At 34.8% G+C, this 16,870-nt stretch overlaps 1 protein-coding gene across 1 annotated transcript in view; it reads right to left on the bottom strand.

Annotated features, from left to right (window-relative positions):
- LOC115444648 (protein still life, isoforms C/SIF type 2) overlaps nt 1-16,870 on the bottom strand; it is a 104,667-nt gene that overhangs the window by 77,749 nt on the left and 10,048 nt on the right. The window contains exons 2-11 of the mRNA XM_037443361.1: nt 9,428-9,539; nt 7,670-7,817; nt 5,216-5,400; nt 4,538-4,656; nt 3,947-4,077; nt 3,609-3,691; nt 3,235-3,402; nt 2,482-2,612; nt 1,924-2,112; nt 1,287-1,392 (exon numbers count right to left, since the gene is read on the bottom strand). Coding sequence (XP_037299258.1) covers nt 1,287-1,392; nt 1,924-2,112; nt 2,482-2,612; nt 3,235-3,402; nt 3,609-3,691; nt 3,947-4,077; nt 4,538-4,656; nt 5,216-5,400; nt 7,670-7,779 — 1,222 coding nt within the window. The 5' untranslated portion in view covers nt 7,780-7,817; nt 9,428-9,539. The remainder of the gene's footprint in view (nt 1-1,286; nt 1,393-1,923; nt 2,113-2,481; nt 2,613-3,234; nt 3,403-3,608; nt 3,692-3,946; nt 4,078-4,537; nt 4,657-5,215; nt 5,401-7,669; nt 7,818-9,427; nt 9,540-16,870) is intronic.

Below are 16,870 nucleotides of genomic sequence, written 5' to 3'. Positions count from 1 at the left end.
TTATAGTTCTATTAATTACTATATATAAAATATTAGCCCTGTATTATACACTAAACCACTGCTGGCTTAGGGTCTATTCTACTACTAAGAGGATTTAAGCCCGAGTCCACCGGCCTAGGCCACTACTGGCCTAGGTAGGCAGATTTCTTCACTGTTAAAGCAAGCGATAATTCATACCACAATATATATTCTGGTATGTTATGAATTTTATGTGTATACATAACTTTATAAAAATCAGAGATGTGTCCCTTGGGTTTGATCCTGTAGACAATCGTCTCAACAGTCCGTTCCTCCCCCAATTAGGTTACCGCCGTTTAACGATGGTTAAACGTTAAATAACCATAAACTTGTTCTTAATAGTTGAATTGCAATAGTAGTTGTAGAATTTATTGTTTTATTACATAGACATAGTACCTCATGTGACTCTACTGTGAGTTTTAATGTTCTAAGAAAGTATACAGAATCTTGTGTAGTCTATAAAACTGTGTACATTATATTTTTATATAATAATAATAATAATTATATCAGCCCTGTATTATATACTTGCCCACTGCTGAGCACGGACCTCCTCTACTACTGAGAGGGATTAGGCCTTAGTCCACCACGCTGGCCTAGTGCGGATTGGTAGACTTCACACACCTTCGAAATTCCTAAAGAGGAACTTCTCGGATGTGCAGGTTTCCTCACGATGTTTTCCTTCACCGTTAAAGCGAACGATAAATTCACAAAGAATACACACAAGAGAAAAGAGGTGTGTGCCCTTGGGATTTGAACCTGCGGATATTCGTCTTGCTAGTCCGTTCCACACCCAACTAGGCTATCGCCGCTATTTTTATATAGATCAATACAATTTCTTGATAACACAAATAAAAGTAATAGTAAGGACGATGTAATTATATACAAATATTATAAAATAACTACTGTAAACCTAAATATTTATAAATTTATCAAAGTTGGTTATAAACAATACTCGTTGTTTGTTTACCAGATTACATAATATTGATATATAAGTAGTCAACATTGATTAAGTATATGGAACAAAACGTCCTGACTTCGTATTCTAAGAAACGTTTAAGCAATTCACATAAAATACGTTAGCTCCTGACAAAGGCTACATAATATGTATTGAATTCATAGCTTTTATTTCAGTAATAGGCTTTCATTGGATAAAGGCGCGACGGCAAGCAAGTTTGAATAAAATTATTTATCAATATCCAATGATTACTTACTACAATAATAATATCCAGAGTCGTATAAATACAACACATATAATAATTGACGGTTACCCATATTCATGTCCTCAGTGCTCTTGGACTTGGTACGCCTTGAGCCTGACGTGTTGTTATTGATTACGTTGTGGTGATGCACCGAGTGCCGATCCGACTCCCGAGACTGGAAAACGATATCAACTCAGTGGAACCTACTTCTGCTCCTCAGGGTGCTGCATTGGAATATTATGCAGTATATTATGGCTTCGTTGATAGACAGATTAATTCTAAGACGAGTAAATGCAGCGCGTGATGGTGAGACGTCACGGCAGCGCATTAGCAGTAAAGAAACCATTCAAACTTTGAATAAAGAAGCACGTCGTATGACACTTTTGTTCACCCTCCGATATTCATGTTAATTCTAATTATTCCTAGTAATTACACTGGCCAAAATTTCCTTCAAAACGGTGCATAAAAATGGTCCTCATTAGTCTTGAAAAATATAGAGCGGATCAAAAGATACTTAAAGTACAATAATTTGTTTAACTATAAAAAATAAAAACATACAGATACAAGTCTAATTATCGAGACAAAAAAATGTTGTCGTGTATTTCAAATTCTCTTTTACCTATTGAGTGAATCTTTCCTTTTTTCAGGTCCACCAGATCCAAAATAATTATGAAGGATATAACACGTTAAGTAAATAATTGTTTACCGATTCATTGCCATCTCCATAGTCGACGCTCTTATTCATGTGCTGGAGATGGTCCTTGCTGGAGCGAGTGGACGTAGCTGATGATTTAGAAGAGGTGAGGGTGCCGCCCGCCTGCACGCCTTCCGATTTCAAGTCCTGCCCGTGCTGAGACGAAGTACCACCCCCGACCCCTTGTGGCTCATCAGAAGTCTGTAAAATTATATAATTAAGAATGAAATTAGAAGTTTAAGTATTTGAATTCATCATGCACCGTCTGGTATTTTGTTTTTTAAGCCTATCGCATTAAAAGTCAAGTAACCAGTTACTATTCAATTGTCGATAACGTAAATATTATGCTGGATTGCTTTTATTAAATCGACTCAAATTTACTACAGCGTATGTGTTGCATAAAAATAAATAGGGCATGTTATAAATACTTAATTAAGTAACAGTTTTGATTTTACGTAGAAAAACAACTTTATTAATATCATGGCTACAATGTGCGCGTTTCTAAAGTTGATACCGCCTGAAGTATATAATGGCCTTAGCTTAATTAAAATAAAAATGAAAGATAATTACACTAGTCCCATGAGTACCGACGGAAGCAGTCACCGTCTTTGGTGCAGTAGAAGTGTTTGTAGTCATAGTCGAGGTCTCCTGAGACTTCGGAGGGCGTGTCGGTGGTTGAGAATCCGCTTGACGAGCCGCCGCTATAACAAAATTGTATTTGTCTATAATAAATAATATTTAGGCTATATCGAGTTAGTGTAAAATATAACTTTAATAATAATATTTGTGTTGTTATTTGCCGCAGATGTCGCATAATACATAAAATTTACCGAAGATCTGCAAGTTCTATAAATTGAAAACAGACTACTTTTAATTCAACTAGGCGAAAAATTCTACCTTGACAAATAACAAAACAAGCATGATAATAATCTTCCGGATAATTACTACGGCTGCCTACAAACAAAAGCAAAATCATTTTAAGTAAATTAGCTATTGTTTATATTAATTCATTAGTGCACATCATTTTAAAGCATATACAACATCTTGTTATTTGGAAACAGCTTCCTAAATTTGATTATATCTTTATTCATAAATATCTTACATAAGATATTCTTAGGGCCTGTTTCACAAATTTAAAAAAAATTACCATTTCAGTTATCGTATTAAACAGCAAATGTAGAATGTAGATAGTATTAATTTGATTACCATTTGTTTGGGAACATACATCAGAATGGGACTTTTGTATTTCGTCAGCTTATAGATTTATATGACGACTAGCACTCAGAAGTTGTTAAATGATCCCTTAGTCATATAAATAATTACGTTTCGGTGGCGGCTGGTGCGTAGGCTGGGAGTTGGTTACGTTGTCGTAGAGAGAAGTGGAAGAAGTAGCAGCGACTACTTTGTCGGAGCGGCCTGTGGTTCCCGATGCCGCCGCGCCTGTATCTGTCTCTATGGCTCTAGTCGTAGTCCGTGGTAGAGTCGATGATCCTAGTTTATATCATGATAATGAAATTCATTCATTCATTCATTATAATGAAAAATAAACAGTTAATTATGATAATTATTAGAGCAAAAAATAGACTATACAATTTCTGTGATATTTTATATTTAAACAGTACAACTTATATAATTACAGTATGTTGCATAAAATATTGTTTTTGTATTGAAATATAAATAATATACTATATACTTACGATAGCGAGGATCTTGAGCTCTGAGACGAGCATATTGTTCCTGGGTCATGCAAGTGCATTGTGGCTCGCGGCCGTACGTCAAACTATACAAACAGAGTGATTATCATTTAATCATCATTTAAGGCTAATTCAAGGCTATTTTAAGGCTAATTTTTACCAGATAGATCTCTATAATTTTAAATAACAAACATACTGCACAATTTTAATAACACATTTCTACTTAAAAGACATAGTATATATTTTTGTTTTTGCCTAATGATTGACCATCAGAAGGATAACATTTACCCGCAAGTAGTCCAATTGACTATCGAATTTATTTAGTAAAATTCAATTAGTACCTTGATCGATTAGGGCTAGCAGGCGTTGATAGTGGTTTTCTTTTGCCTTTGAATTTCTGTTTATTCCCCGGAGGTTCCAATTTGAGGCTATAGCTTGATGATGCCTTGCGAGAGAACTTGAATGATGGTGACTAAATAAACATAAATTATATGTTTTATTGTATATCAAGAATATAATTTTACGCAGGAAGGCACTTAATGAATAAGCGTAATTTTAATATAATTTCTTTAATAAGCGCTTTTAAATTAGTGAAAACATTTGAAAATTCAAACATAAGTAAATGTTAGAAACCTAAATATGTAAATGCAGGCATGATGTGAAACAAACGATAATAATTTCCTTTTTTATACATTTAAATATCATGCGACATAATCTAGTTAATAAATATTAAAGAAAAATAATTTAGAATATATTGTATATTGGGTCGACAAATACTATTCTTTGAATATCAGCTACATAAAAGGATAATTTTATAACAGTAATCATTATTTTCATGGACATTGCTCTATCAATTTAATTTTTATTTCACAGCATTTTTGCATATGATGTTTTTTTTTTATGGTATTTATATAATTGATAATAGAACTTACGCAGCACTCTCTGAACTGCTTCGCATCGATAGGTGATGTGAAGTTCAAGCCCCACGTATCGTTGGTCATCGGATCTTTCCAATATACGAAGCATTCCGACGCTTGTCCAATCCGTGTACCTAAAGAAATACAAAAATTTGCATACAAACAACACATCAACCTCCTTTATGTGGTAAGCAGAGGCAAAACTAGAGGCAAACATCTCGCTATATCAGGCACATATTCACAACTGTGGGCTGATATTGGCCAATGTCACAACCCAACACTGGAATCGAAACAGACAGTCGAGACCTCAGCACGGCCTTCGTACAGCAGTACCACGTTACCGAGACACTGGCTACAAAAGTTTGCCAAAACTATAATTCGGTTATTCGATAATAAGACTAGTAACATTAGACAACTGGACTGCGCTGCGAATGTCGGCCAATTACTCGTGTATCCAGTGTAAATTTAAAACTAGGTTACAGTGGCGCCGGCGTATCTTGAAATTGCTCTCGTAAAATTTGAATATTCCTATATCTTCACTTAAATGCATGCACATTGCGAGATAAAGTTTTTTGTGCTTTTGTACAGCAGGATGTAATAGATACTGTCATTTATTGTTTATTATATTAATTTTAACTAGAAACATTAATTACGTAAAAAATCCATCTTACAGGTGCTATTTGCAATAGTTACCTGGTTGAAGTAGTCTGACGTCGAGGATCTTGTCGACCTGCGAGTTATACGCAGTGATATGGAACACGCACTCCGGGGAGTCCTGGATGCAGGTGATGTTGACGGGCACGAGGTCTTCGGACACTTGCTGCCATTTCACGGTGCCGGCGCCGCTCGCGGATACGTGAAATACTTCTGCCCAGAGCCTGGAATTATGTATAAACTCATTTTTAATCGCTTCGGTGTACTCACTACCTTTTACAAATATATTTTAGATGACAAGTAATGTTATGTTTTTTAACTCTATAAAATCATGACTTATTACAGTGCAAGGAATATAGGATTGTAATAAAATTACAATATTGTTTTTACGTAGTTAAATGGCCAAATGCTGAAATAAAATTAACTCATAATTATTGTTGTAATGATCGTGCATGCTTCTATGTCGGCTATACATAACGTGTAAATTGATTTCCTTAAGTATAAAATTTCTCGTAAAAGTAAAATTGCTAACGCGTGCAGTAACATAGTACTAGTCTCATCAACTATGTGTAATATAAGAAAAGGTAACATAAGTAGCTGTAACCTGATAATTACTAAAATAACAAATGTTGGGTTTGAAAAAAAAGTGATAAAGATCAGAATAATCTTAGTCTAGCCCTGATTTAATTTTGCGGTGGCGAAATAATTTTACCGATTAACAAAAATATTTTAATTTAGTTTTTAAAGAATAACCTCTCGCTTATCGTTATCCTTTTATCAAAAACACTACTACGAATACAAATATCTTATTACTAGACAACTTGTACGCTATACTAATATACATCATATTATACACATTTGAAAAGTAGTAATTTTTACTAACTCCATCTAAACATCATATTCAGCTACTAGAAACAGCGGGATAAAAATAACGGCAATATATTTTTTATTGCCTTACAACATAACTATGAAACGCTATTTATGCGTGTTTGGTACGTTCTTTATCGTTTTTATTTGCAGATGGCATTACTGATCGCATAAATATTAGTTCAAACCTATTTGCTAATAGGTATGTAAGTTTTCGAGGTCTAACAATTACTATGTTTTTTGCTTTATTATTTATTATAATAAAATAGTAAAGAATTATAATAGTCTGATAGAATTGAATTTTTATGATAAGAGGGAGTTATTAGATACAAAATGTGTCGCATTTTATTTCTGATGCTACTAACTATGCGTATAATGTTTACTGAACAAATGGACGCTGTAATTATATCAATTCAATTCACTATACTTGTTTTGTTTAGTGATATTTCACGTCAAGAAAATGAAACAAACGACTTCCGTACACTGCAGTAATCACGTTACTCCTCATATAATAATAAAATAGGAAATATATAAAATATTGCTACACAAACTTCATGTACCTATAGGTTTAGCAAAAAAACAAACACTTTCATAATTTGTTACTTTTAGAAAAGACAGTTACAGTAACATACTTTTGAATAATGTATTTGACAACATTGCCAAAGCACGTTATCTATTTTGGGGCCAGTTCCTTTATTTGAATAAATATGTGTATACATGCACATAAATGACTTAAAATGTAAATAATATAATATATAATTTATATTTGCGGTTAACATATAAGGTAGATTGTGTTTCGAAAAAATACGGACTGCAAAATAAGATTTTTTTTCTGGAAAAGAGCTTTACGCACGCATAGCTCCGAACTAAACCTAATAAAACTAAGAAAAAATGTAGATAAATCATATAATTATTTTGTGTGGCAGGATTGTGCTATATATATAGGGCTGGCTCCATAATACTATGACTCTAGGAGTACTGTTGCGTTTGGTGCACTCTGCAATAGGTTACTTTAGGCAAAAGGCAATATATATTTTTGTAGTCCAAGTTGTCAAGCGAGCAAATGATTCATCTGATGTTAAGTAATCTTTTCATCTGTAAACACGCCCGATTCATGAAGAATGTGTTATAAAATTAAAGAAATAAAGTTGGGCACAGTGACACAATTTCTCTTGCCTACGTAAATTTTATTGACCATGTGAATCACAACAACAAGTCTCACGCGGGTTTTCTCTGAGACTGTGTAATGGTTCGAGTCAGCCCATCCACGCCAAAGACAAATATCTACAGCGTGGCTCTATCATTCAACATATATCTATGATTAAAATACTTTTAAATCCAATGACACCGAAAAACAATATACCTTACGTGCCTGTGACGTACAGCTATGACGTCACTGATAATTATTTAGATTAAAAACATATTTGCGATTTATTATAATTTTACACTAGTTTTGATATAATAATATATTGTTTACATTAATTTGTATCAATGGTATGAGTATTTATGTAATTTTTCAGACGTTACGGTACTTTCATACTACTGTATACTAATTTACGCATGTACTTTCTACATATTCACCACCCTGGCTAATTACTACCGAAATAATAATGATTAGAGATTTACCTCAATAGGTGTCCGTCGCGGCGGCGCGAATTTTGCCACGGGCTGTCTTCATAGCGGTACGCCTTGCGCAGTATGGGCGCGCAGGAACAAGATGACAGTTTGTTGCCCATCCCGCGCGTGCCACACTCGGCGCACTGCACTATGCTGCCTGGAAGACACAACTTCATTAAATTAGCTAATTTTCACAGCCTTTCTTACTCTACGGTAGCATTCTTCCTAATAATGGACGTTTATTGGTATTTTTTTTACATTTATTGATATTTTTTATTAAAAACACTTTCGTAAACACTAAACAATCTATGTAATATCCTCACCTAAATATATAGTAGAGTCGTAATATTTACAATTGTTTACTTCTATTTAAACCACGGTAAGCGTCAATAAACACTCTCTAGTTTTATAATACTGGTTATCTAAAAGCATTAAGCCATCTGAGAACTAGACATCTTGCAGCCGTGAATGATTCAACCCACTACCTTCCTAATACGTAATACTTATACAGTTTTTATTGGATATAACTTGCCAAATTAGTCGATACTAATGACACTTAATTTTCTGTTTTTTTTTTTTTAATGAAATGACGCGGTTCTCGAAGATTGAATTTGTTTGTAACAGACTCGCTCAGATACTGTGCCATAAGATGCAAATAATGTTAATTGTTTGTGAAGTAGTTAAAGCTTTACCTACCCGAGAAAAATATGGGCGTGAACTTATTAATATTACCATTTATGTGTCTATGACAATAATATTTTTGCTGTGGGTTTATCTAAACGATAAATAACTATTAAATAACATAATAGATGCAGCGTTTTTACTATTAACGTAATAGAAAGTTCCATAACCGGGTCAAACAGCACTTTTTCTTTAGTCATTCAATATCCTACTTTAAAATTCATGAAATTTTTAAGCGAGGTAATTTGCGCCTTATCTCCGTAGCTCATATTCTATTAGTGAGTATCGTACATGTTTATAATACTAAATCATCTTGAATGTTACGCTCTACGTGTATTATGCAGGTGTCCACTTACATCTACACACGAGGTTATATACACCAGTTCCACCTTGTCTCGTTGTTTACGTAATAAATACGGTACCGGACTCATTTTTGTTCTTTACTATTATCAAATATTTACATAATATAAATTATAACACAGACGGAATTATTAAAATCCGGTAAAAAATCAACAAGTTATAAGTCTTTGAATTTCGGTGGAAGGGGTAATTAACAAGAAACAGAAAAGAGACGAAATATCCACATGTGACGTCATCGGGAATTACGACGCGTGCGAAAAAAAGAGATGAAGCGATATCCCCACATCGCGCCCACTTCTGCACGTTACAATATTTTAAATATGAATTACTCGCTCATCTTTTAACCAATTGTTATGCAGTTTTCGCAGGAGTGCTTCTTTTTCGTATTATTAACCATTACATATAGAATAATGTACACAATCAAGCATAGGCCGGTCCCCTATTAATAATATGGTAGGTAATTAAAACTACCAACATAGATGCATGGTTTTACAATATCTATTTTGAGCTTATTTAATTTATTTATATGATTTTAAATAGTTTCTTATTCAATTTATACTTATGTGATTATAATTATTTCCATCAGTCTGAGAACATATCTAATGAATAATAATTAGAAAACGTAAATTCAAAGATTAATTCATTATTATCAATAATGTAATGGAATTGTTTATTGATAATAGGCGTATACATACATATACAAATTAGGGCTTTTGTATACAGTACCCGCAGTCCCGTGATGTCACCAGGTGCCATCGGAGCGCGAGAGTGAGTGTCCGCGGTTGAGACTCTGCGACCGCTGCGTGCCGTGTCTGTACGGGTGCTTCACAACGCCATGCTGCCGGCCATAAACCAACACATAATGCAACACTCATCAATACAATTTATAAACCATTCGATCACAACACATTATGTTAGATGACTTTTATGTTCCACGTGAGCATGCTGATAGCCATTTTATCTCAAAAGAACATGTCCAATACCAACAGCGTTAAGCGGAATGCATGCAAGCGTTGGACATAGCACTGTATGACGACATGTTGCCATGACATATTTGCAGGATCACTTAGCTACGAGGCGTAACATAAATTTGAAGTTCAAATGTAGGTAATCAACAATTTTAAGTCTTCACAATTTGTATTTTATCATCAGTTGGAATCGGCTATTAAATTTAAATCTTATGACTCAAATGAGAGCAATTTCAAATTCGTGGGTTAATATTCATCAATCGTTGTATATAAATTACTCAAATTGAATTAGTTTTAAAACAGAATGTAGTTATTTACATCTTACATCTATATTTTCTAATTTTATGTATTGACAATTATTTATCAATGTCTAAAATTGGTGTACCATGCCAATTTTGCTCTTAATTTTGATTGACTAATGACGCAAATCGCAATGTAGTATTAAATGTAAATTAAGTTAATCATAGACTTAGGTAAAAAGACAGAAATGCATTAAAATTATGGATAATTTATCTCATTATACTTTTTTTTTACTGACTCCATTACAATTTAATATTCCATTGCATATTCAATTTGATATTTCTAATATATTTTATAATCTTTATTTTTTGTAATTAAGGTACAGAAAATACAGTTAAATTAATTAACTTTCTTATACTGGTACATTAGCGGCACCGGAATTGTATTTATGTTAATAGACTTGATAACAATATGTTCTCGTAACGCCGTGATCAATGTAACACGGACTTGTTTAATGTTTAGTGGTTAAAAAGGTAACACAAACACCACATGCAAGGTTATTTTTAGCCAATTAATACATCAATTTTACATACCATTTGTTAATTTTATTACATTTCTCTGTTCTTTATAATCAATTTAATTAATTATGATTATTATTTTTATGATAGCAGTACTAAATTGAAAATAGCAATTCCAAAATGCTATTTTGGATTTTTTCAGGGAAACTCATTGAATTTATACGAAATAAAGTATTTAGCTTTACTCCGTTTAAAACAAAGATTTTGTCCAAATGTGTATACAGACCATCAGGTTTTTTAAAAGTAGAACTAATGCCAATATCAAACGACCATCGTCAGTCCTAAAAGGATTTATTACCTGTTTATTATTTGATATTACTTTTATTTTGAAAAAGTTTTTGATTTATAAATGCATTTTATTAGTAAGTTATAGCCACATGCAAACCGCAGATATAATTAGCCGGTCTATAGAGCAACACTCGTGTGAGTCCTATTTATGGGAAAACAAGTAGGCGGTAAATCAGAGGACAGTGTCAGTTATGGTGTCACAGTTTTCACACATAGTCTAATATTTAGCTTATATTAGATACAAGAACTATCTTCTTATAATGTTTAGAGCATAATTTTAAAAACGAAATGCGACTTCAGTAACTTTATTATGCAATAGATAACACGCAATGCGAGAGTAATAGAAACCTTTAATACAGATTTTATTTGTAAAGAAGTAAATTTGAACCTGATGTTCAGTTCTTTTCTATTAAATAGTAATTAAAATTCTAGCGCCGCATTTCGATCTCGACGGTGGGTGGTGCCTTCAATCATACTAGATTAGTCTAACTGTATGTGGGTCAGCTCAGTTTGGCTTCATATATAAAACTGTCTACGTATACACGCCTCCATTTGAAGTTAATCTAATATAGCAGCCGTGAGTAATTTCGTCATCACCCCGCGTGAGGAACCAGGATATACAGTGCTTAATAAACTTTCAGGTGGATATTTCCGAGTTCCCCAAATGTTTCTTACACATATCTTTCTGTTTATATTATATTAGGTACCTATTTGTGCAATGAAGAATTATTTAAATATGCAAATGAATGCATGGAAATTCTCAAAAAAATATAAGGATGACGTAAACGCTTGCATGATTAGGCGTAGAAACCCTGCAATCCTTCAGAATTTATCTAGAGACTTCTAAATCTTTTGATTGAATTTATTGTAACACTTAGTTACAATCTATATTTCTCTATTTCAGTATCTACTGAAAAAAGGTTTATCCCGTTGATTTTACTGTAATACGTTTATCTGACATAGGCAGTGGTTATTGTAGCACAAAATGATAATATTTACGCAAACCAAATTATTTCGCTAAGAGCAGGTCACGGTCGATAGTTTATATCCAATCAATGAAGCTTTAAATTTTGGTATTTAAGTATGTTTAATTTAAATGGGATGTGTGAACATGCAGAAAACGTTATTTTTAAAACAACTTACTGTGCATTTTGTTTAATATTGGATTCACACAATTTTAGTTGGTCATTATTTATCGACGTAAAATATCGAGACATTCACGAGGGATAGGGGATTGCAAACACTCCATGTGCAAATTAATTTAAAGGTAAGTATTACGAACCTCGAAATTGTTCCAATTTTGCGCAGAGAATTTAGCAGCCTCCACGCTCTCTTTAGCACCCATGGTTACGGAGTTGTGAAATCACTCGAATGAAGTATGATTATTCGATTTCGATGTATATGCTTTGAGCTCGTGACGCTAATGTGCACTACGACCTGTCTCTCTGTCGAGAGTCGATTTTAATAAGCGTTTAAATACCTCTATCTTCGGTCGTTCTCAAAGTTAAAAATTCACAGCGTTGAATAGTAAATGAGGGGTGGTGTATGTTGCAGTGAGTATGAGCAAGGGAGCACACGAAGGCGCTCGGCGCGGCGGCGCGGATGCAGGCACGGCGCGGGTCGCGAGGCGCGACACAGGCCGCGTCACGCGTGTAAACACGGCCAGCTGCTGGCCACTGCGGCGCAGCTACGGGCTGCCCCTGCTCGCCCTGACACCCCTGACGCCCGCACCGTCGCCACCGGCGCCACCGGCGCTACTCGCACCACTCGCGTCTCCACACTCCACTCGCCACACTACCACGCTACCGAACTCCGTCGTGAGAGCCCGCTGTCGCCCTTTGCTCACTGGTTACAGTCTATACCCAGCTTTACCTCGTTATATATAAAATTGCGCAGAATGTAATTTGCGGAGTTACAGTTTACCGAGCGGTGCGGCTGGACCACACCGGCAGCTCCTCTAAACGTCAGAGTAGACTGGGAATCAAGCGTGCGTGGCGGCGCTGTGTGCGCACAGTCGCGCCGGCCGCCGCCGCGCACCGACCGCCCGCCGAAAGCCGAGACGCAGCGACGCCCAAACCTACTGAAAGACGCGATGGCCAGCGCCCTCGATTTCTCAGAGATATATCGTTTGCGACATACAATTGCACACAGGCTTTCGTCCTATCTCAAGTCAATAAGTAATGGTGGGATGGAGTAGCCAGCATGTAATATTCAATACACAGGTCGTATTACTAATATGTACGGAGATTAAGGAGATCATCAATGGACGTTGGGAGCGGTGCGGTGCGGCGTGGAGCGGGAGCTGCGCGCGCAATCTCCCCGAGACAACATTCGATTTTGGTACATGACTGTTAGATGCTTGCTGTGGCCCACTGAGGGTTTTAATAGTTCATTCTAGACCATGAAAGAGAGGGCCACTATATTTCATTAATTTGTCAAAGCCTACAACGAGGTATTATAACCAACATCTTCTAATGCAAAAGTACGCAACCTACTTTTAAAGATATGCGTATATTGATTCACCAACCGTAGCACTAAAGTCCCTAGTGCTTAAATACCTACAGTAAAGATTTTTGGTACTCGGGCATTTATCATTTGTGTATAATTGAAGCTATAAACAGATAAAAAAAATTAAGGATAAACTTGCTGTGGTCTCTACAACAGATACCCAGTAAAAAGTCTCTGAATGTTTAATATACGACTTCTTATTCGTTGATAGTTATGTTTCCCATATATTAATAATTGAGTAGATAAAATATCTAACCTAAATAAGTGTAGTTATTGGGAATCACTAATACCTAAATTTATTATGCGTTATATTAATTATGTTTTATTAAGATAGACATTTACATTTTTGTATATTAAAACAAAGTAATTCCTTTTATCCTCAAAACATAAATAACATCATTATCATAATTGTCTGTAGGTAGCATGATGTTACCACACGCTTACACACGTGCCTGCAACTCTATTAGAAATACATTCATGGAAATCCAACTGACTTGAAGTGAACAGACATTCTATAACATCACTAAAAGGGATATCTATAAATATTTTTAAACATTTATGGCTTTAGACAGGTCATATATTACGAGGGCGCACGGACTGTCTTATCGAATTATAAAACGACAATTTGAATCGGGCATGAATATTTCGAAATACGGAGCATTCGTACAGATCGATCTCTGTGTGATTTAATTAATCATGTTATAATTCGATTTCAATCTATTTTTCAGGTCTAATACACCTGGGATATAGACTGCAATCAAAAAATTGTTATACTGGCCTATCACCAATAAACGTGTTAAATGAGTGATTAACCTAGTTCACGGTTTGTTATTTTCGTTCTGAAGTTATTTTTGTAAGGATATATGCAAACAGTGATGTATACATAGTATTATACATGCACCAGGAAGGCCCGTTTTTGCTCTTTTTAAATCCATAAATTTTTGTTTGTAAACGTATCTAGTTCCGGACTAAATCACGTTTACAGCGCATGTTAGTTGCATTTGGAACGCGTCGTCAATTCGTTTAAATAACGTCTTGTGCATAGGTCATTAAAGAAGAGAAAAACATGACCGTGTTTAATTAAAACATTAATTATTAGCATTTATTAATATGGACTACCTCGGTGGCGTAGTTGTACTGCATGCGTGGTACGACAGCGCTCTGAGGTTCTGGGTTCGAATCCCAGGCCGGGCAAAGTGATATTTGGGTATTTCTGCCCGGACTCTGGAATTTGTGCCCGATTTGGCGATAGGCTCGCCCCCTATCACATCATGGGATTGAACACCCTTGGCGAGCAGTGGTTGCCCTAGTCGCGCCTCTGCGTACCCCTTCGGGGATAAATGCGGGGTGTTGTGTGTGTGTATTAATTTGGAGGATAATAAATGTATTTTATTTATAAAATATGCGTAGCCTGACCCGAATCAAAACCACTGCAGATGTGTGAGAATTTCACATTGTAAATTATAAATAAACCATTGCAGTAAATATTTGCTTTTATATTTCTGTCTCTAAGCAAGAACACAATAACGCAAGTTTCTTCAGTTAAATAATAAAAATGGTGTGATAGAATCTATCGGAAATCCAGATATTGGTAAGGCTATGTTGAATGCTGAAAATGCTGAAAATCTTTTAGAATATTGTGCAACTTGAAAAGCGAGCAGACACTGAAAATTGGGCAGTTAACTTGTGCTATAATATTCCAATAAAATCTGATAAATTCAAACAATCACATAAATAAGGCTGGCCTAGTCTAACAGTCAAGTTTTGTGTTGCCGGTATCAGGAACTATGAAAGACTTTTAATGTAGATAAGTTGACACAAATATTTTTGTAGATGTCAAATATTTTGTATTTTTGTAAATGTCTGTTTTAAATTATTTTAAATTATTTGATTTGCCAGTTGTCGTATTAAACAGCTAATATAGATAGCGCTCATTTTATTGCTATTTATTTACAAGCATAAATTAATGTTACTTTAGAATTTAGTCGACTTATAGATCTATGTAATGAACAGCATTTCCTTTAAAATTGAGAAACAGACCATAAGGTTTAAGAAAAAAAATGTGTGTGCGTCACACATCTATCTAAGCGCGCGGATCAAAATCGCATCCTTTTCCTTACAACCGGGCTTGATGCGATGCCACCGAACTAATCAACCGTATGCACTAGGCGTAGATATTTTTATATTTATCCCTGACAGCGATCTTTCTCGCAGTGTTGGCACCCTGAACAGCGGTCTATGGCTACACAAGGCCTTAGTCTTGACGTAGGCAGGTTATAAACAATCAGGAGTTCGTATGGTCTGCATTCTCTGTCACCCGGGTACTAAATACTTTATATGCTTAGACTTCTAGCTCGAAACGATAAAAACATCTCGATTCATTATATTATATTTTGAAGTATAATACATATTAGTTGTTTCGCTACAGAACACTGATAATCAACTTTTACATTCCTGTGTATTTGTATCCAAATTCTTTAATGCTAATAAATGCCGAGACAAGAAAGCCGTTCGCCTGATAGTAAGAATAAGGTATATCTATAACTAAAATTATCAGACGCAACACTACCCAAAACTTTTAGTTTCAATACGTTGCGCTCGGCATTGATACATAATACCCAATAATTACCCTGGCTATAAGGAGTCCTTTTAAATAGGACCACCACAGTGGTGGTCAATACTACTATTCGACAGAAATACACAACGGGGTTATACACAAGCAGACTCTTACATACAGAATACTTACAGACCTATTTTTTTAACAAATCTATAGAGCCTGTACTCAAGCTCGTAACATCTACGGTGCGAACTGTGGTCCACATTCACTCATTCTTATTTCGCCAAAGTTATTATACAAATTATCAGAACATGCTGCTATGACGAGTTTTTCACCGTGTGTATTATGGTTCCTAGAGTCTTAAGGCTTATTTACCAATAATGAAGTGTACCATCAAATTTTATTTAGAAGACAGTATGCAAACAGATCAACATTCATTTAATAATTAATAAATAAATATACTCCGTCCACGTGAGGTTTCTAATTCATATATAATTATGTTCATCAATGTCATAATTAGCAATTAAATTGTTATGGAATTTATAAGTACAAAAAATGTCTACTGCAATAGGTCACACATAAGTATTACACGTTTATTGTATGATTGATCCATTAATAAATATGTTATACCTCTCTACATATTTCTTAATAATACATAAGTTTACATAAATACCAATCAATGAGCAATATGATATTTACGCAATGAAAACGTCATTCAATAATTACAAAAATTACAGTAAGAGCTTTGTTTTCTTGATCCCATTTCTGGTACAGTGCTAGATTCGAATCCCAGATGCAAATCATAGCGAACGTCGTGTTCAGTATATTGAAGCTAATCCGCATTGTGAGTTACACAACCACAAGGATAGAGACATGAATTAATTAAATTCTTTACTATCTAAATTATTATACTACCTATTATGTCAAATTTGGTATTGTCTGAAACCTAAGGTTTGGCCAGTATTTGAAGAAGTTGAAGAGCCTCTACAGCACGAATGAATTATTGTATCATAGAAAATCCATGTGAAGT

The sequence above is a fragment of the Manduca sexta genome, chromosome 26 (genome assembly GCF_014839805.1).
Source record: "Manduca sexta isolate Smith_Timp_Sample1 chromosome 26, JHU_Msex_v1.0, whole genome shotgun sequence".
Lineage (NCBI taxonomy): Eukaryota > Metazoa > Arthropoda > Insecta > Lepidoptera > Sphingidae > Manduca > Manduca sexta.
The sequence above is the reverse complement of the archived record's forward strand: the minus strand, read 5'-3'. Positions and strand labels throughout refer to the sequence as shown.